Source organism: Struthio camelus, chromosome 3 (genome assembly GCF_040807025.1).
Source record: "Struthio camelus isolate bStrCam1 chromosome 3, bStrCam1.hap1, whole genome shotgun sequence".
Lineage (NCBI taxonomy): Eukaryota > Metazoa > Chordata > Aves > Struthioniformes > Struthionidae > Struthio > Struthio camelus.
Window position 1 is genome coordinate 34724935 of NC_090944.1, and position 21390 is coordinate 34746324.

The 21390-nt window shown below is 38.7% G+C and overlaps 1 protein-coding gene across 10 annotated transcripts in view; it reads left to right on the top strand.

Moving 5' to 3' along the window:
- Nucleotides 1–21390, top strand: part of LRRC1 (leucine rich repeat containing 1) — a 102980-nt gene that overhangs the window by 67733 nt on the left and 13857 nt on the right. For 6 of the 10 annotated variants that reach the window (XM_068937380.1, XM_068937384.1, XM_068937383.1 and 3 more), the window contains exons 13-16: nt 560–696; nt 15580–15786; nt 18593–18817; nt 21008–21097. In XM_068937380.1, the coding sequence (XP_068793481.1) occupies nt 560–696; nt 15580–15786; nt 18593–18817; nt 21008–21097 (659 nt within the window). The remainder of the gene's footprint in view (nt 1–559; nt 697–15579; nt 15787–18592; nt 18818–21007; nt 21098–21390) is intronic. The other 4 variants (XM_068937382.1, XM_068937388.1, XM_068937389.1 and 1 more) reach the window with 2 other exon arrangements.

Genomic DNA, 21390 nt, shown 5'->3' on the forward strand with positions numbered 1-21390 from the left:
ACTCAGTAGAAGAAAACAAAGCTAGCTCAAGAGTGGTAGCTGAGGCAGATTGACTTTCTCTAAAGGCCTGACTATTAAAAATTAGATTCCCTCTTCCACTGATGAATCTTGTAGCTTCAAGGGTACAAGGCCCTGAGTTAGGATTGTTGGACGTCTGTGTCTAGCAATAGTAGAAGGTTAGTAAAAGTAATGATAGTGGGCTATGGAATGCCATCTAGGGCATTGGCTAATATTAGATGGCAGCCCTATTTTGAAAGAAGAGCATGTATCGTGGCAAAAACATTAAATTGTATTATTACATCATGATATTATATCATTAAAACTGTCACAAACTTGAAACTGTCCAAATACAGAAACTTCTCATTTATGCAGAAACTGCTACTGATCGTGTATACTTGATAAGAAAAGTTAACACTAGTTCTCTTTTCCATCCAAAATACAGAAATAGCCCATTGCAAACCCAGATGAGTGATTGGTTGGTTATTGCAATTAATAATAATATATGATTTGATATTTTAGAGTTGCTGTGAATCTTCAGTTATGTTTGCTGTTCTAACAGATAACCTGCCACGATGTGGTGCTTTGGAAAGCTTGGTAAATGAAATGTCAGATGAGACATGGAATGAGCGGGCGGTGAATAGAGTCAGTGCAATTCGCTTCTTAGAAGATGAAAAAGATGAAGAAGATAATGAAATGGTATGTTTTCCAAGCCATTGGACACCCACAAACACTGTGACTTTAATGCAAAAGTCTAAAAAGTCTGAGCTGTCTTGCTACAAACATTTCAGCTGTGACTGCACACTTTTTATATGCATGTTTTTATAGCAGAAACTTCTCATACTAACTGCTGAAACTTTTCATATTGACTTCAAATATATTTTCTTCTTCTTATTATTTTTTTTCTCCGAACATATCTTTCAGTTCTGATGCAAGACAGTCTTTATTTTGCATTGTTTTCCTGGGTCTCCTTAAGATGTTTTCCTTCCAGCCTTCCAGAAACAAGATAGGATCTTCCTCTGCATCTGTGAAGCTTTACTGCCTAAAGTTATATAGGGCCTAAACAGGATTCCAGCACTCTGGCATGTCTCTCCATGAAGTTTGCTACTCTGTTACATTGTTTGCGTCTCTCACTTCCAATCTGTCCCGCTGTCTCTCTCTCTCTAATTTTTTCTCCACCATTTGCATTGAAACAACCATAGTGTCCATGAACAGCAAGAATGTTGCTCATTAGTTTTACACTTACAGAAAGGATGTGGGAACATCTGTCACTGTACTTATTAGACCTCCATTAAGTTGGGCTCTGCACATCTTGAATATCAAAATGCTACGTGGTCTTTAACTTTCTCCAACTTTTATTAACAACTAAACCTCCTTGTAAAGGTTAAGACTGCTTGAATCAAATTTTCAGCAGGTTTCTCTGATACTCTAAAAACTTACTGGTGGTTCTCATTGTGTATCAGAGTTGGGCTGAAAATACAGCTTTAATTCAGTTTTGCCAGTGCCAAACCCTAATTTTAAATCTCCTGTTACATGGAAACTTAGATCTGAGCTTGAGATAACTCAGACCACTGTCTGAAGTGTAGTACGCTAAGAAGCATGGTCTTACTTTAAAAAGTGACTTTAACAATTCTTACGAGGTAGGGAAATGAACATTTCAGTTTTCTAGTAAGATGCTTGCTTAATCAAAAGTGCTAGAAACTAAAAGTTTCTGACAAGCATAATTCCCAGATAGCCTGATAATGCGGTTCAGAGTCTAGGTATGCACTCTGCGTGTCTGTCTGGGTTACTGTCAGCTAACTTAAACAGGGCTGTGGTAGTGTAAACTCAGTAAATAGTCTTTGGTGCATAGATGGAATACGGTCTGCTCATTTACTGTTTGTGACATCTAGGGAACTAAGGACAGTATGAGATCTGTCTATTGGAAAAAGAGGGTCCAGAATTCAAAGAACAAAGCTGTATCTTTTTATAGGAAGGTTTCTTGTTCACAGTTTTCCAGAATAAAGCTTACTTTATTTTTTTCAAAAAATTGTGAACGACTGTATGACCAATTATGTTCCAAACTTTTTTTGTCTTGTTGATTTTCATCTACAGTGATACAGAAATAGACCGTTTCAGGTAATAAGGCTTCTTAACTGAAAATCGGAGCATTTGGATGGGAATTCATTGCTTTTTTTTTCTTCTTCCCTTCCACTTACCTCCCCATTCCCATCTCCTTTGGGAATGGCCACTTGATCCAATCAAGATCCAGGGATGGTAGCAAGCTGATGCTCATCAGCTGTGCTGGGCATTTGACTAGGGTATGTTGTGAGTCCCTGTAGCTCCCAAGATGATGATGCTTCTTAAGAACTGTGCCAGACTGAGAATGTCCATACAATTTCCATGGCTCAGGCACTAACAGTGGCTGCTTTGAGTAATGGTATTACATCCTGACTTGAGGCAAGAACTTTTCTGGGAGAAAAACAGAAGCCTATGATCCTATTGGAGGGAGAGGGGAATTTTCAAAGCAGTCTTGACCAGTCTACCCATTTATGTAATCTAAATAGTTTACATGTATAGCACTGAAAACTGATTGCATGTATATATGTATTATGCTGATACATATTTGTGCAATTACTCTTAGTGTACTGTTGGTCTCTAATCTGGATGCTAACTGAAGTTTTTGTAACTTTTGTTTTCCTTGCAAAGGTGTCAACACAATGGTGTTACATCCTTGTGTCTAACATGCAACAAAAATACTCCCCTCCCTTTAAGATCTTTGTTTTCAGTTGACAAGAGAGCCAAACTGTTTGATGGGGCCGAAAGGCGTATAGATTTCCATACAGACATGTAATTGACACTATAGAGAGACCTTGTGGGATTCTTTCAAAACTAGCCGGATTTTTTTTTTGTTTTGGGTTGTGATCTTAAATCACTTGCATGGTCTTGAAAAAAAAAAATCTCAACTATATTTATAAAAGAATCTTCATTTTGTAACTTGTAATTGCACTTCGTTTTAGTGGTTTTCCGATTGATAGGTCAAGAGAGGAAAAATTTTCTCCTAGGCAGTTCTTAAAACTTCTTTCACTATCTTCATCAAGTGCCTAGGAAATAACGTTCAAAATAAAGCACAGTTTAAAAAGAAAAGAAAAAAATGAAATTGACAGCTAATATTTGGTATGTAAATGCTAAAGCCTTGCAAGTGTGTTGTTTTTCAAAGAGACGAAGGCAAAACCACTTATTGCACTGTTTATTTTTAGAGAACACTTCTAAGGCGAGCCACTCCACACCCTGGAGAATTAAAGAACATGAAAAAGACAGTGGAGAATTTACGGAATGATATGAATGCTGCTAAAGGACTGGATTCAAACAAAAACGAGGTCAATAATGCCATTGACAGAGTGACCACTTCTGTGTAGAATTTCATCTCCAGATTTTACCTCCTGTGTCTTCCCCTGCTGTTGAAATGTTCCTGTCGTCTTCTGGGACCTCACTGAACCCCCTTTTGTTTTTAACCAGAATCAGATTCATCATCTCCATATATGTGAAAAGTGCTGCCCACTGGAAGAAAGTGCCTTATTTCATCCAGGCAGTGAACCAGTAATTTCCAAATCAATATTGTAATTTTAATAGTGCTAGGCTTTTTTAAAGTATGATACACTACTGTATTCAGAATACAATATTTTTGTCTTAAGCACAGGGGAAATAATGCTTTTCTTCTCCAGATTGCTGGGATATCCTTTTCCCAGTGGCTGGATGTGCTGGTGGGAAACATAGTTTTGTGGAAAATTGATACTTTTTTTTATTTTGTTGGCAGCTCAGATGGTGTAAATTTTAAAATTTTGTATAGGAGTTTCATAACAAAATGGTGTATTTCATTTTTACGAGAAAATTTATCTTAAGCGGTACATATTTTAGTATTTGTGGAAGAGAACAGGTTTCACAGACAACTGTATTCGTTTCTACCACCCATTGTGCCTTAATATGTCTTGTACGTTATATTAGTCTTAAGAGAAATAGCAATTCTTGAGAAAAGTGGGTAGTTTTAAACTTGGTGTCCTGTTTTAGATATGTTCTAAATTTCAGTCAGTAATTTGTTGGGACTTTTACAAAACAGAACTTATGTTTATATCATGGGATTTTAGTTTGTGAAGCACAAATGTTAGTTTTGTTGTATACGGAATTAAGATAAAAATGACCAAACTGCTATTGTTTATTACATAATGCACTCACACTTTAACTTAGTTGTAATGAAACATCTTGTTTTGGATGCAGTGTTGCATTGCAGTCAATAGAAATTCATGCTTCCATTTTGTTTAAATGTGCCATCTGTAAAATAACTTGAAAAACAGCACGATAGACTTTCAGAAGCACAATATGAAGCTAGTTTTATGTATTACACAAGAAAGCATGATTCTTTAAAGTGCTTTAGTGGTTTTATATAAATATATAAAACCATAATAAAAAATCTTTAAAAGCCTCACTAGATTTATTGTATCATTAAAATAGCAATTGAAGTATGTATGGCATAATGCTGAAATCCATTATCATTGTTACTGTGTTGCACTTCCAGTGGTCCAATGCTGGTTTCAAGGTCTTAACGAATCTTTAGATTCTGATTTGTTTATAAAGGTAAGCATTATGTGAGTTGAATTTGGTAAATAACAGTTGTGAGAAGGGTTGGTGAAAATTGTTTTTAGGCACAGGAAAGTACAATGCGAAGTTACATTGAAAAGTTTCCCCTGTTGTCCATTCCACTGTGTCTGTACTGGGAGGTGGGATAAGTGATGTCAGATCAGTCTATCCATATGAGGGTCCTGAATACAGAGTCTGTTGCTGAGATTTGAAAAATTAGTACGGTATTTGGTGTCTCTGGATTCTGTGCATTCTATGAGCTAACAAAGACCACTAGCTCATTCCATGCAGAGGCTTGAGCAGTCTCACTTCGAAGCAAAGAGTCAACATATTTACCGTGAGCTGATGCAATGAACCCAAATTTCAATAAAGTGAAACGCTGCAACACTTTTGCATGTATGACTAACTGTGTCCTTCCTCCCACTTAGTATTTCCTCCTGGAAGTTCTGGTTTTATATGGGATTCTGGAAGAAGATTGGGAAGGAGGAGGTCAGGGAGCAATACTAACTTCTCTGTTAAAATTGTGAAATATTGAAGGTTATAATAAGTTTTTGCAAATTAACAATTAACTTTTTATTTTGAAGCTTTTTCGAAAAGTATTGCTTTCATTTTGGTATTGAACAAGTGGGCGTTGCAAAGCACTGCCAAATACTCAAATCTAAAACAGCAAAATATATGAGATTTTTATGGTTTGTTCCCATCCCAAAGATTCCTGATTTAAACTTCAAGGTTTGATGTATTTGCAGGAGCGGTTGCAATTTGATAGACATTAGGTTAGTTTGAGGTAATGAATTTCACTCTTCCCAAGGCAGAGATCTGCAGCTGTTCTTGGTAAGCTGCTATTAAAATAAAACCAGAAATAAAATGAGATTTTGGTACAGCTGACTCTAACCTTGGATAGAATTTTCCTTTTAAAGTCCTGACAAAATAACAATTAGAAGTGGAAAATACTTGGACTGTATATCCAGAGTCCAAGTAAACGTCAGCAAATCCGTTTGAAGGAGATGAAAATGAATTCCTTAGGAAGGACAGATTGAAGACAAAGACGGCAAGACTGTGTGCTCTGTGATGACAACTCTAACGTTTTCTATTTAGGGTGGATTTGTATGTGTGCGCTCAAGATCCAGCAGGTTGAAAAGAATATGTAAAGTTTGGATTTGGGCCTTGCCATCAAAAGAGAATAATTAACTGCCCTTGTGCACGTACTCCACCCTGCTGAACTCAGAATAATCCGTAAACTGTGTTGTAGGTTTATGGTAGGTGCTTTGTCATTAGGCGGTTGCATTTTGTATGCACGAACAAGTTTGTGGAAATTGCGCAGCAGATCAAAATCCAGCCAGAAGACAGGCAGTAGTAGCTGCATCAACATTGACATGAAATAATTGCTCACAAATCAACTTTTGATTTAACAGTGAGAGGAATATGTGTTTTGGTTCTGGCGCGGAAGCCACGCAAGAACAGTGACTGGGCGATCTAGGCCTGTTGCCTTCATTTTGGGCATCTTTCACCTCCCTTCGCCCTAACTGTGTAAAAGTTGGGTGGCTAGTCTAATCTCCCTGTAGAAATCCCAGCCTAAGATAGGTCATCTGAATTGCTTATTGAAGGCATCTGTTTGCCTCTCTTGATTTATAGAAGAAAATGAATTGAGCTCACAATAGAATCCAACCTTTGTATGACTGGCTGTTACGGGAGGCAGAGGGCCTCACTAGGCCATCCTGCCACTGACCCTAAGGGACAGTCCATGTTCCCGACTTGTCACTGCATTTAGAAGTCTGTCGTCGTTGTGTGAATATGTGCTCGTTGAAAGTCTCTCTGGGTTCTCGTTATATTTCTCTAGTGAAGCTCTACGGGAGAGCTGGAAGAGGAGATCTATTTTTTATCGAAGCTAAGACTGCATAACACGTTGTTTTGTTAATGTCTTGTTTATGCTCTTTGTGTAAGGCAATTTGAACTACCAGTAGTTCAGCAGCATAAACTATTTTGTGAGGGATCTTTGGGGAAACTGGCAGTCAGTGTACTTTTCCAGGCTAATGAAAACTTGAGGTATTGCAACAGCTGCTGGATGTGTAGAATAATAGCAATTGAAGTGTCGTTTGCTTGCATGGCTAAAATGATATTTGGATATTCCCTATTCAAATAGTGACAGGCTGGCTACCCTCTCTCTCCCAAGTCCTAAATGTTTGGTCCTTAGCCTCTCTATTACAGAAAGGGTGACTCACATGTCGTTCCAGCTTACCAAAACTGCAGCAGCCCGAAAACGCAGCAGTTGCTCTGATCTCTCAAATGAGAGCTGCAAAAGTCACCAAACTCAAAGGTGCTCACTACGAATTTATTGGGGAGATGCCTAGACACCTCCCTTAGAAAGCGGTGGTCACCATTTGCAAAGTCATAGTTGTCAGCAGGACTTGTTTTGATATTTGAGAGTTATGCTAACAGGGATGGCAAAAGATGACTGTCTTAATGGCCCTGACCCCTATGCTTGCTATTTTTAGACTGTTTTAGGTACGCTTGTTCTCCCAGAAGTGTTGATAAGGTTCCACACAATTTTAACTGTATTTTATGGGTAGAGAACGCTAGTTGTTTATTACACTGAAGCAGTGTGTATCTCTAACTCCTTGAAAGCATGAACTTTTCTTCCCAATCTCTATTCTAGCTCCTTTATCTTGTGTGATGCTTTGAGGAGCCTGAGTAATGAATATAATTTTTTAATTGTAACTTTCTCTTTCAACTTCTGCTTTCTCTAATTCCTTTGTAACACTTTTTGAACACGGGTATAACACAAGCCATAGTTTGAGGAAACACTGCAATACTTACGCGTGGTTTAATAGCTAACATGTAACTAGGGAAAACCGATTGACTGCAGTCATGGAGTAGATTTAATATTAACTACTCAGTTACTACATGTGAGCTGACTTTATTGGAAGTCACAGTTCTGTAGTCTTAGAGTAGAAACAAAAGCATTCTCTTACTACCATTTCTAGTGTAATTAGTGTAGCAACAGATTTTCCATCTCTTGTGTGTTGCTGCAGGCTTTTTCCAGTTTCCGTATAATTTATATGTTGAGAATATTTTTCTGGTTTGGATCCCATTTTTCTGGTAATCAGGGTAGTGTGGGAAAATGAGTACTGGAAACTTGCATGCGCCGGTACTTTCCAGCCCTGCAATTGACTTGTTTTTTTCCAGGATGAGCTGATCAGACTGTTTATTGTCTAATGTTAGTGCTTTAACCAGAGTTGAATGAACCATTTTTAGCTGATTAGCTACTTAACACATTTCGCTACTTGCTACTCAGAAAGTCTGCTTTGAAGATGAGGGCAGTGACACCAGGAGTTTACTTTTTTGAAGTGTATTCTCAAATGTATCAGGTATTCCAAGCCTGAAGCTGAATATGTGTTTAATTGTAAATGTGTACTTCCCACTGAGACTGTTGCATGCTACTTATCAGAAACATCTAGAGCTTTTGTTAGCAGAGGAGAATTCACTGCCTTTCTTAATCGTGTGGCAAAAATTATTTTATTTTTTTAATAGGCTTGGAAGACAGTTTCTCATCTTCAACTTCTGTCAAACACCCTAGTCTGTTCTAGTAATTAGGGGGCTATCAGAGGAAATTAAAAACAAAAAATCAAAAAAACAAAAAACCCCCAGTGGACTGGTCTTGGCTATCAATAAATGTTTTGGGTGTTTCCTTTCTTCTGAACTGTTTGTGAAGTTTTCAGAGGGACATTGCCTTCCTGTTTCATCCGAAACAAAAGGTAGCGTTCAACCAGCTTGATGAAAAATGTGGGGTTTTTTGTGGGGGAAAGCAGATATATAATATGAGGACAGTTTTGTGGGCTGCTTTGCAGGAGACTGCATCGTACAGTTCTTGTGGCCACAGAAGCACCACTCTTGCATTCTTCAGAAGCAAGAGCTTGGGAGGGGCTCAGTGCGTGTGGCTGGGCTGGCCTTCAGATAACTTGAGGAGCAAGGAAGCATAGCTATCAGGTTTTGAATTTGTAACTTGTTCAGGGTGTGCAGTTTGTTCTTAATAGAGTAACACTGTTGGTGTTAACACTGAGATCTTGAAAGGCTGCCTACGTTTATACAGAATCGTTCTCTCCTGAAGAGTTCAGCATTGGTGCCATTCTTAGGAAGGACTATAGTGCTTCGTTGTTGCTTCAGCGAGGGGATTTAGCAAATTGCATCTTGCTATTAATACTAGGAAGTTGACAACTGATGTCCAGTAACCTTTGACACTTTCTCTCTTAGTGCTGGTCTGTTGTTACGAAATGTTGCCCTGACCTGAATCTTCTCTGGATTTGCAACTGAGGGCATGGTAACAGTAATAACCAAAATGTTAGCAACACTCTTGGTGGTAGACAAGCACGGAATATGATACCTTTCTTCAAAATCCATAGAGAGGCACACAGCTTGCAAATACTGCTAAATCAATAGCAGCTTCAGTTTAGCTTTGTAAGCATCCCCAGAAGAATGCAGATAAAGGACTTAGCTCTTCTAAATTAGTTTTATATCAGACCAAAGAACTTAACCATCTCTTTTTTGGTTCTGAGGCACACTAAAGCAAATTACGGCAGTATGCTAATGGTGGTTCAGATCTCTTCCAATAATTTACCGGTTTTACCCAAACCCAGGACAAATGGGCTGCATTAAACCATTTAAAAATAGCTTAGAGCAGATATGATTGTTCTATGTTTCTGGAAGATTAAGCAAGGTACTACGTGCCTATAGAAGTCGATGAATTTCCCTGTGTGTATAGCTTATTGATGACATCACGTGCTTTCAACAAGCAAGTTCAAAACAAAAATCTAAAGTAACTAACAAAAGACTGGTTATTTGAATATTGCTGGTGGCCTTTTTCCATTCCAGAGGTGAGGAAACAGCAAGTCTGAAGAGCATTTGCAGAACGGTTATTTTAGCAAAACTTACAAAATTTTTCTTTTGTTTAAATGTATCTTTGGAAAATTCAAAATGGTATTCTGGCTAATTAATAATTAAACAACAAAGTTTAAAATTGAGTGATGTATTTACTGTTAGCAAACTTTCCCTATGGAAAGCTTAATTCAATAATCTGTTCAGGCAGCTTTTATGCTGCCTCTTCTACAGTGAAAGCATATTCAATTATGCCTTTGTTTTTACAACATTTTGTTTAGCTTTCATCCTTGTTTCATGTGAATCAGGCAAAGCTCTTTAAAAGAAAGCTCTTTAAAAATGAGTCTGAAATAATTTTCAGTTAATAGAAGACTATATGTTGTGGATGGTTGTTCTTAAAAGGGAAAGTGTTTCTATTCTAGGAAATACCTTTTTAAGGACATTTTGTATTTCCCTTATTTACTAATTACTTCAGCTCTTTGAACACCTCTCTAATAGAAAAAATAGAGTAGAATGGGTATTTGGTAGTTTAAGTGGAGTAATAGTAGCAAGTGTATCGCAGACAAAATATTCTAGGAAACTGAAAATTCTGCTGGTTTTGCATTGGGTTCTTTTTGCTGATGATTACCACATTATTGCTGTAAGCATGGTATTTCTTCGTCACAGTATGGTTTCAGTATGGTACTCAAGAAACGTGGGTGGTTTTCATTTCTTGACTTTTAATGTTTGGGTTTTTTAGCCGCTTTTTCATTTGCCAAAATGATTTAGGATGATACACAGCATTTGCAAACCTTTGTTCCCTGAAGGAAATTCATTCTGTAGAGGATTTATTAGTGAGATCTTATCAGAATAGACACCCTGTACTTTATGAGAACAATTTGTCCTCTTAACATACAGGGCTATGATAAAGAAGAATATTTATGTTCTGAAGAGACTGCCTTGGAAAACATGAAAAATGGATTGGAAGAAGATAAAAAGGGAGCCCACCTGACTTACTGGTGAAATATCAAAGGAAAACCATCTGTTTACCAATCAGAGAGGATCATTACTTAGTGAAGGGAGATGAAAAATGTATTTCCATGCAACATAACAAATGCTGAGGCCTATAAATATCTTTTTCCCAAACATTTCTTCTGCATTTACAAAACATTGGAGTTGCACAGTCCAAACATCCAGGAAGTTTTAAAAAGTCTGAAGTATTGAATTTTCCTTCTCCCTTTGTTTTATTGCAGGAATTGCAAAGAGACTTTAAAACTAAGTGCTTCACTCTGTATTTGCTACTAATAGCTTAAAACATTGACCATTTAAATCTTTTTGCCTTTCAGCTTCCCCAAGTATAAAATACAAAAAAAACCCCCTTTCTACCTCATTGGTCTTCATACTACCCCTGTGAAGTATTGTCTGTAAAATTCTGTAATGAGAACTAATTTTTCTCTCTTAATATTAAATGTATTTTCTGGTAGTTTCTTTTGTGTTTGAGAGTATGATCCTAGTATATTGAATCTAATAAGATGGAGCTAGTGAATTACTGGAGATTTTTTAAGACAGCTCTATACAGAGTACAAAGCGACTGCTTGTTAGCTAAACTATGCTAACTTCTACTTTGAGGGGTGATTTCAGCTTTATACCCATCTAACACAGTCGATGGCCATGGTCAGATGATGTAGAAGTTACCTAGTTTAATAAGTCAGAGTGGTGAGATTTTTTTTTTTTTAATATATATCCAATAAAAAGATGGAATGTTTGCTCTATATTCTAACACAGCAAACGACCGGCCTATACCTTCCATCTCTTCCTCCTTATAGCAAGGTCTTAGCGTTATGGGTGTAACTAAGAACTTGCGGTATTGTGTAGCGCTATTGCTACTCTTGGCTTCCTCCAAAAGGCCTGGAGGACCCCAGCCCTGCGACACCCCGGCATTGCCTGGGTCCAGGAACAGCATACAGGACATTCTCTGGTCCTCCCCTTGTGTTGCTACTGAACTCTGTGTTAAGTCCAATATCTTTATTTCCTTTTTTTTCCTTTTCTCTTTTTTCTTCATGAAAAAGGATTGTAGAAAGTAAAGTAACATAGGATTAAGGTTTGTTTTCAAAGTAGTGTTATGTTACACTCTCACTAGCAGTATTTGTTGACTTTGTTTTCTCTTTATATTTCACAGAAGCATAATTCAGTGTTTTGCTTATACAGATAGATGCAAATATGGACTAAAAGCCACTTCTAGTTGTCCTGTTCAGTCTTTTGCCATGGATATAACCAAATTATGAAACTGCTTTTGTAAAATCTCCCCCATGGCATTGTGTGAATGTTCCTGCAGATATTCAAAACCCGCCTGGATGCGATCTTGGGAAGTATGCTTTGGAGGACCCTGCTTGAGCAGGGAGGTTGGACTAGATGATCTCCAGAGGTCCCTTCTGACTTCAACTGTTCTGTGATTCTGTGTAGACCTAATGAGAGCGTGACTGCTCTTATTCAGAATTGTCATGCCATTTCTATGTTACCATAAACTTCTGTGGATCAAGATGAAATTAAAGAGAAATTAAAGAGTTGCGGAAAAGATGTGAGGTGTGAAACAGATCGTGAATTTCAAGTATGCTCCTAAGAGCTCCTTTATGACTGTATGTCAGCTTGACAAAAGTTATTCTACCACAGGAGAATACACGTAGGGAGCAGTTGTGCGTCCCAACTTAGCTGTAAGGTCAATAAAGGTGAAGAAAATCCACTCGCTCTTCATGCATGCAGGAGGCTACCACAGCTCTTGAATGTATTCTGAAGAGCGAAGTGATTTTCTTTTTAAGCTAACTTAGAGATCTACCCGCGTGTAGCGTTTATGTTTTTCAGCTTGTGTTGCTTTGAGAGAAGAGCCTCATGCTGATCTTACGGGACAAGAAATTGGAGTGCTGTGTTTGGGGGCTATTCTTTAGGGATCAGGGTCAAATAGGATGAGGCAATCCCTCAGAAAAAGCTAAATGCCTCACTGTACCTATGGGTAATTTTAGAGTGATTTTCTAATGAGCTTAAAAGTTGAGAATGGTTAGGACCATATATGGAAATACCCTGAATGCTGGGAGGCCATCCAGCATATCAGCTCTCCTAAAATAAAAAAAATAAAAATAAACAATTTTAGATAGTATGCTCTTTCAAGCTTTGATTAGAATTTTTATCCTCTTTGTTACTTGAATAGGAAACAAAGTTTCTGAGAGTGCCCTGTATTTCCTTATTCAAGGCAAGTAGCATAGAAATACCGTGAGATATCGTGCCTTGTGCTTCGTGAATTGTCAGGAGTGGGAGCCTCTAATGCGACATTATTGTTTGTGCTGCTTTTGCATTCAGTTCATTAATGAACTAATGTACAGCCAGCTTGAGCGCACTAAGATGTGTGGTTCAGCATAACCAGAAATCATGGCTATTTATCAGCAAAGGGTGGTACTGGTGAACGTCAGTGCAGTTCAAAATGTGATTTAGCAGCTGACTTCTTACAGAGGCAAATCACGTATTCTGTGTCAAATGTAACACATTTTGGGCTATGATCTTTTAAAAACTTACAGAAAGGTCTATAATCTTTTCCTACGAGACACTGAAACACTGTCCTTGCACATTTTCCAATCTGTTCACCAAAATTAAGGGGGGAAAAAAGGCAAAAAAAAAAAAAAAAGGCAAATGAAGAATCCCAAAGGGAGCTCCTTCAGCAACAAAAGATGAGTCAGTATGTCTAGTATTGACAAACTTGTCCTATCTTCCTTTTAAGTGGGGTACTGACATCTGTGGCATTGACACCAGCAAGAACTTTGTGTGTTTGTGTGAACTTAACCATTTTGTGTTAAAAAGGGAAAACTGATTTTAAAAATTACTAAATCTGTTTAAAAAATGTGAATGTACCGCTGATTGGTCCACCGTAAGCTTGGTGATAACGTTTTTTTCTTCAGTTTCTTTGCCTTACTGGATCATGTGTGTTAACATATCTATTCATACAAGGCTATTTTGTGCTATTAGATTTTATATCAACTTAAGGAATTTTAAAAGTAAATTTAAAAGAAAGCTTGAAAGAAAGATAAAGGTTACTATAAAGATGACTTCTGAAGTTCAGTTTAATAAATGTATGTGGTCAACCTTGACTCAAATTTCTGAAAATTCTTTCTTCCTATGTCTGAAGCAAAGTACGATCTTGCTGAAGGGTAAAATCTGAGCTGGTCAGAAAAAGTGGGAAGCAGTGGAATGCCAAAGAGAAAACATCTGGCTTATGTGCAAAAGTATTATGGGTCATTTTGCCTGTTAATGGGTACATTTGAGCAAGATTATTTGAAGCTGCAGCTATGTAAAATAAATAATTGGAGAATTTGAATGTTAGGTTGTTTGCTTCATAAGACAATTTACTTCTAACCATGTGCATTGCCTGTATCAGCTTAATTCTGCAGTACACTTTTATATGTTTGGGTGGGAGGGATGTTGGACGTTTCTTGAAAAGCTTTAGAGGTATTTTTGCCATACCTTCTACATTGAGATACGCGCTATGTCAAGGTGGGTATCAGGAGTGATATTCATAAAATGCTCAATTCCTATGCTCTTGAGATTGATAACCTTTAAGTGTCTCTGGTTGTTTATCCAGAAGTTGTACATCACTTCTGAAAATAGTCCTTTTGTGTGGGTTTTTGTTCTTGAGTTAAACTAGATTTTAAGTCCCCTATAATGAAGTTTTGAGAAATTCCTGACTTATTTACTTTTTGCTAAGAATTCTATGAAGCATATTAATCGTTGCCATAATAATAAGACACAAAGTGTTAATTTAATGTAGACTTCTGCTTGGGGTATGTTCCGGATTTTAGTTTTGAAGACTATGTAGACCAGATGTAGGAAAGTTGTGAGATTTTTTTGTGTGTATTTTAAAGGCATTTTCAGATCCTTATAATGTGCTTTAGAAAAGATCAGAAGTAGTGATTCTCAGGAATGCTCAAACTGTCGCTTTGTCTGAAGGTGGAATGGGGTTGGACTTAGGGAGGGCCAACTTTTGGGACTGATCTGGAGTAGGTTTGAGCTAAGGAGGAGCTATGTTCAAAAAGAAGTGTGGATTGTTAACGGCTTCTGGCAAAGAAGGCAGCAGGGATGGGGGACCCCAGAGTTTGCCAAGTATTTATTTATTTCTTTATTTATTTCCAGCAGTGGTAGGAACTTCTTGTGATTTTTTTTTTTTTTTAAACAGCCAGTTTTGCCATTCAGTCTGAAGCCCTTTGGCAGGTCTTGTTAATAGTCTTGCATTATTCACAGACTTTTGCCTGTTGTAGCATCTACATTAAGTCAGTAATAATACTCTAAAGAGCTCATTCAAAGAGACAAGGAAGTTAAAAAAAAAAAAAAATCTATGGACCACTTCCACTCCTCTTTACATGCGATTTTTCTATATCACATGTTTTATTTACCTGAAAAGCTCTCAGAAATGTGTAACTTCTATGTGTGAAGTAGAGAGGTGAAGATTTTTTTTAAATGTAAATAAATAACTGATGCTTTGAGAAGATTGGACTGTAATTGCATGCAGGAAGATAAAATGCAGTAAATTACTCTTTTCTCCAATCTTAGCTCTTGTTATACCCTTTGAAAATCAGGAAAGCCTTAAAAGATCAATTTAGTATTATAGCTTATATTGGTACCCTTCAGCAAAACATTTTATTTAAAGAATAGGGAAAATGCAGTGGTAACTATCGATAAGTTGTTTAATTCAAGATGTGAGCTGAAATGGTCACCAAAGCCTAAGTGTTCGTGGTTATTTTCTTAGTAGTACAGAACAGATCGTTAATGAACACTGTAGTTGGCCAGTTACTGCTTCCTCTGAGGTGCTGGAGGTGGGCTTGGTTCCCTGTGCATGTGAGTCTCACTGAAGATTTCCATTAATTTCAGCAGCCTTAGCTTGCTCATTGCATCATCAGCCCATTAACTGACAAAGTGTCTCTCTGGGACTAAAGGTACCTCTCAAGGTAAAAAGGGGAGACCTTGTATTTACAAGGTGATAAAATACCTTGCAGAAGTTGCCAGACAATTTCTGCACATGCATACTGCATTCGCTTTCTTAAAATCTATTCATTGCCTATCTTTTTGTCCTCTTCCTCTCAGGGCTCTGTTAAGTGGCTTCCCAAGTCTCCCAAACTGTACGGTGGCCATAACTGGAGCTCCCAGGGCTCTCGCTGGGCCTCGTTAAAGGGAAAGGAAGGTTTCCATGGCGGTAACCTGTACAAGCTCAGCTCTGCTAATGAAAAATGGAGGGAAGGAAGGATCAGTCCTGAGCAAGAAGCGGAGGAACTGGAGGATCCTGATGAGGATGTAGGTAGTTTCCTTTACAGCCAGGAGAGACAATGTTGTGTGTCTTGTCAAGAAACTACAAACTCTTCGAACAACTGCACTTCTGGCTGGGTGGCAGAGTGCTCTGTGTTAGAGGGAGGCTGGATCTACCGTCTCCTAGGATCAGCTCCTTGTAGTGCTAATGTGTTGTTGTTTCATGTCCTTGCTTGTGTTTTGTGGCAGAGGGCTTAGAATCATCTTTTATTCCTTTACTTTGCTTTCAATCAAAACCACCACCCAACCCCTAAGAGTATAGTGGAACTTGCAGATTAAGGCAAGTAATCTGATCAGCGATGAAATACAGAAAGGTTATCTTTTTTATTTCACTTCTACTTATATATCCAATTAGCAACATCTCTCTGTGCTTTCAGGTAAGTGATTTGTTAGCAGAACTTGCAGCGTGGTGTCTGGCCAGTACTGGGTGTGAGAGATGTGCAGGTGCCATGGGATGGCAGTGGACTGGCACTTGGGAAGACTTCCCATAACATGAGAAGAGGAGGTTGTATAGGAGGTGACTGCACTCTCAAAGCCTTTCCCTGGCAGGGGATTGTGCAGCAGTCTGTCATCCGCAGATCTGCTGGGAGTAAAGGGGAGAACTCGCCTCCCTGCTCCTTTGCCCCTCTGCCAAAGGATCCCACGCTGAGCAGCAGGAGATGGTCTCGCAGCGGTGCCGCTGCTTCCCGGATGGGATCCTGCTGCGCCTCTCTGTTTTGTTCACGTTCCCAAGTTTCTCTGCTGACAACTGTCGCCTTGGGAGCTCCTGCCAGCAGCCTTTTCTGCTTGCGACCCCCACCTCTGAGCCCCCTGTGCTGCCGGGGTGCCTGCTCCGTGGTCCCCTCTTCCAGCTGGCCCTGCTGCTGACCTTGCTCTCTCGCACCCAGAGCCCCCAACACAAGCAGAGCAGCGGTGCTAATTGGTGAGGATTAGTCAGCCCCAGGCCATTACAGGAGAACGGCCTCTTAGAGAAGAAGAAAGAATAAATGTCAGAGTTGACGGGGTGAAACAAATCACAGTGCATAGCTGATGCAACAGGCTCAAAAGCCGTGAACCAACTAAATGCAAGTTATTTGACTAATACCAAGTTCAGCCTTTCCAGAATATCCCTTGACTGCAACTGCATTTGTGCCTAATGGCAATTTAACAGTCCGTATCACATGGCTGGGCCTCTTTTGTGCCAATCTGATAATATGAGAATCTTGGGAGTTTCTCGCTTTAAAAATCTATATGTGCTCTTGATATCCGTTTCACTATATTTATACAATTTGCAGTACAGTTCTGTCCCCCGGCCAGGCTGTTCTTTCATGTTCTCCCCTGGGTAAGTTTGTTTTTTACGGCCTGCGCACTAAGGCAGTTTTTTTTTTCTCATTGTCCCTCAGCCCATGAAGTTAATTGACTGAGATTTGGTTATAATTTGCTGCTGGTTAAATTCCTGTTTAATTTTAAATGAAAATAGGAAGCAGTCATGCCTCATTTGCTCTCCCTGGTGCTGATGATGCTTCTTTCCATCTCAACCAGAAAGATATTGTGAAAAAGCTCCACTTTAGGCTTAAAAACAAAGTGTCCAGTGGGCTTTCTGGGCAGCTGTTCATGATAACAGCTATTGCCTTTTTATTATTGGTATTAGACTTCCAAGCTTTAGGAAGATGTTTATGGGGTTTATATTCAAAGGTGTTGACCATTGTTGCATTGTTTTACTGCCAGCAGTAGATGAATGATTAGAAAATTTGATTTGATTCAACCTTACCCATCAAATTAAGGAGAAAAAAGCAGCTAAGTATGAATAAGGCGTCTATAAAATGTGAGCAGTTAGGAGATCATGGCTGAGTTTCATTTAACCACCCTGCCAAGCAAAACTGATAACTGGAAAATTTCATTGTGTTTTGCAGTCAAATTTTTCTGAAGCTCAGATTATTTGGTGGATATGTTTTAATTGTGTATTTCTCTTTTCAAGCCCTTGTGGGTTAGCTACGAATAGGGTGATATTACCCTCCCTATACGCCCGGTATCACTCTCTGTATCTACATAGCTACAGAATAACTACATGGATCTTTGCAAATCCCAGAGGCAGGCTTCAGAGTGGTGTTAAGGATATGCCACCTCTGAGTCTCTAGTGCCAGCAGATCCTGAAACCACTGGATTGTTACCAAGTTTGCAAGTCTCCACCCACTGCCACTTGCAGCTAAATAAAGTCACATTAACACACTTAAACAAAATCTTCTTTTGGAGATACATATATAAAGTTGGGGTTAGCTTTCCATCTTACACCTGTGCTCCCAAATAGGGAAGATTAGCCTTGAGAAACCATGAGAAAGGTATTATTTTCTGTGTGGAAAGCCCTTTCCTTTGCAGACCATATATGACTCCTTTCCCTAAGACAGTGGATTCACTGCTACTGAGCTACCAGTGTTGTCCAGAATAGCCTCACTTCCACGCTCCATCCCTTTTCATAAGGTATTATTGTATTTAGAGGAGGAAGGTGGGAAGGAGTGTTAGAGGTGCTTGTGTGTGTCAGGGGACATAGTGATAGTCTATACGCATCCCAGTCCTCTCCCTATTCCCATGAATCTCCACTGCTGTGTTGAGGAAAGACCATGCCAGAGAAATAACTATGTAACTTTTGTACATTTGCTTTAACGTTGCGTGTCGGTCCAGTGTCTTCAGTGAGATAAATGCTAACATACAGCAATTTATTTAGTAGAGAGGAACAAATCTAATTTAGTGCACAAAGTGTCAGATAGCTATTCTCATTGCCTTTGCATTGTTTACCTTTTTTATCTTTAACCCCTAGGAACCTATTTCCAAGTTTTCTGGCAGTCTTTTTGATACTGATGATAACATAAGGGATCAAAGAAATATTAGAGCAGCCCTTCAAGAAAAGCACAAAGCAGCAATGAAAGGGAAAACTTTTCCAAGGAGTAACAATAGGACGCAGTCACCTGTCTCAACAGCAGTAGAGACCAACAGGTTTCCAGAGGACACGAGGGCTGCAGATGTGGCGCAGCCCCCGCTGAAGGTAATGAACCATGATGCACACAGGATCTGCATGCGTGTGAGAAATTCTGCCTTTTATGCAGGACTATTTATAAAAGATGTAAAGGAGGACATCACACTGTAGTTGGTATGGAATTGAGCAGTCATAGAACGTAAGCTGAGGTTTGTCCTTGCTCCCATTGGCTTCTGTGGAAATAGAATTTGCTCTTAAGGGAAAAAAAAAAACCCACCTCTTGGTAGCCATGTTCTTTCAATTTTCTCCTGTTTTCTGTACCCAGCTTTGGAATATCATAAGGTCAGTCAAAAGTCTATGCAGATGAACACTCAGCTTAGTCTTCAGATATAAATATTTAGGCCTTGATTTAGGAATATGGCTTTAACCTTACAGCACGAGAACGCTTCAGTTATGTGAGTAACCCAGTGAAGATGAGTGGGAATATTCAGGTGAAAATTTATTAGGGAGAACTGCAAGATTTGGGCTGAGATTTATAGAGGAAGCTACTTTCCAGATTCAATGGATTCATCACATGCTGGTATACTGCGCAGCAGATGATGAGATGCGCCTTATGGGCTGGCTCCCAGGAGTCCACACCAGCAGCAAATTCCAGTTCACCTCTCTGTGCTGAGTGGCCAGCAGAGGGGCGTTTGGGCAGGCGTAGGTTCGATCGTTAGCCGTCTTTAGAGAGGGAGATAAGAGCAGAAATGCAAAGTGTTGCAGTGTGCCCAGGACTTGGGGTACAGCACAAGGCAGGATGGTTCACCTGGGGTGGCACCTGTGCTGGGACTCGGCATAAAAGCACTCACTAATGCATTACTAACAAGACTGGGTTGGTGAATTCTTTGGCATGCGAGTAATGCTAAACCTAAGCTAAATTTTGCAATGGTTTTCATTTGGGTAATGTGGTATTTTCATACCTTCATAAAAATTAGGGATTTCAACTGAATGTGTTATACTTACAAGAGTAACTGCATGCATTTGTCAAGTTTTGAAACACCAGCTGTATTGAAATGTTCTTAATGTAAAATATCAAAAGTTATTCCAACCTGAATTATCTTAGAGATGTGAACTCAGTCAATAAAAGTAAGAGCATTTTCCTTATGTGATCAGGTGATTGTGCTTTGTGTTCAAATTTCACTGCACTGTTACAATGTGTTCCTTAAATTCGACATGACTGTTGTTTTATGTATATGCAAATTAGTTAAATTTAATAGCAATAACATTTTATATTAAAGAAAAAACCAAGAATCATTCTTAAATGTAAACTGTCTTTGGAACTTGAAAATAATTTTATTTGGCTTATGCTGTAAGGTATGTAAATTCAAAGAAATATCCAAGTCACTGAGCAGAGGCACTATATTTTTGACAATACTAGGAGAATGAAAACAAATTAGATGGATTCCAATTTCTGTTACTTTTTAAAAGACTTCCTGACATTTTTACTCCTAAATCAATGGTTAGAGTGCTATCTAATGTTTTGACACAGCAGTGCACACACACACAGACAGAAAAAAACCTTGCAAAAATATATTTTAAAAACCTACTATAATATTGCTTAAATTCAGTTATCTGGTCTCAGAAAAGTTCCTTCTAAAGTCTAAAAACAAATGTACTTTGTAAACTTATCAAAAAGTATTTACTTTTCACTCCTGATGTATACTGGTGGTGCTGCCCTGATAAAATCCTCAGTTAATTGGTGGCTTTTATGAAACATCTGATTTGGTCACCTGTTTTTCCAGAATGTGCACTGGATGTTCCCAGTGTAGAGCCAGGCAATTCTGTGGCACTGGCTGAAGTTATGGCCTTGCTGGATTCAGAGGGAGTTTTGCCACTGACTTACAGCTTGAATACACCCACTGGGTAGCAGCTGGCTCCCAGTCTGTTTCCTTTAAAAACAATAGAGCTGCTCAGAGGCAAAAGCCAGGAAGAGGAAGCTGGGCAAAATAAAGTGCACATGATAAACAGCCTTTTAAAGTTTTGGCATGACTCTAAAACCTGGAGTTTAGAAATAATGCATTCTTGATGTTACTGAAGAGTAAAGACTAGTCTTGCATGCCACAGTATTTAAGAATAGCACCATTTTTGTCTTTGCTGAGCTGTATAGGGGGAAATCTGCTGGTGTTCAGAACGGGAGCTAGACTTTCATTGCTCATGTAATTCATAGGTAATGTTTTTGATTAATCAGCCCACTTAATAATTATAATTCTTTTCCAGATAACCATTACTGTGTGCAGTCAAATGGGGAGTCTTGGTATTAGCATTGCTGGTGGAAAGGGCTCATCTCCATATAAAGACAATGATGAGGTGCATTTCATTACTCAAAATTTATCTAGTAATAATTAGAAAGAAACTGATGAGCAGTTCTTTGAAGCTGTTATGTTTTGTTGTTTTCTTTCTGAGCTCATCCTCAATGTAATGCCACTGTCTTAGTAATACAGTTGGCAAGGGGGAAAAATGGGTAACTGATTTCCCAAAATAGATACTGGCAGTAGAATTTGATGGAGAAGCTCCTGGAGGAATGATTTTGAAAAGAAAGCCTCAGGTAAACAGATGATTTCCCAAAGACAGCCTCATGGCTGAAACACCATTGGCTAGTT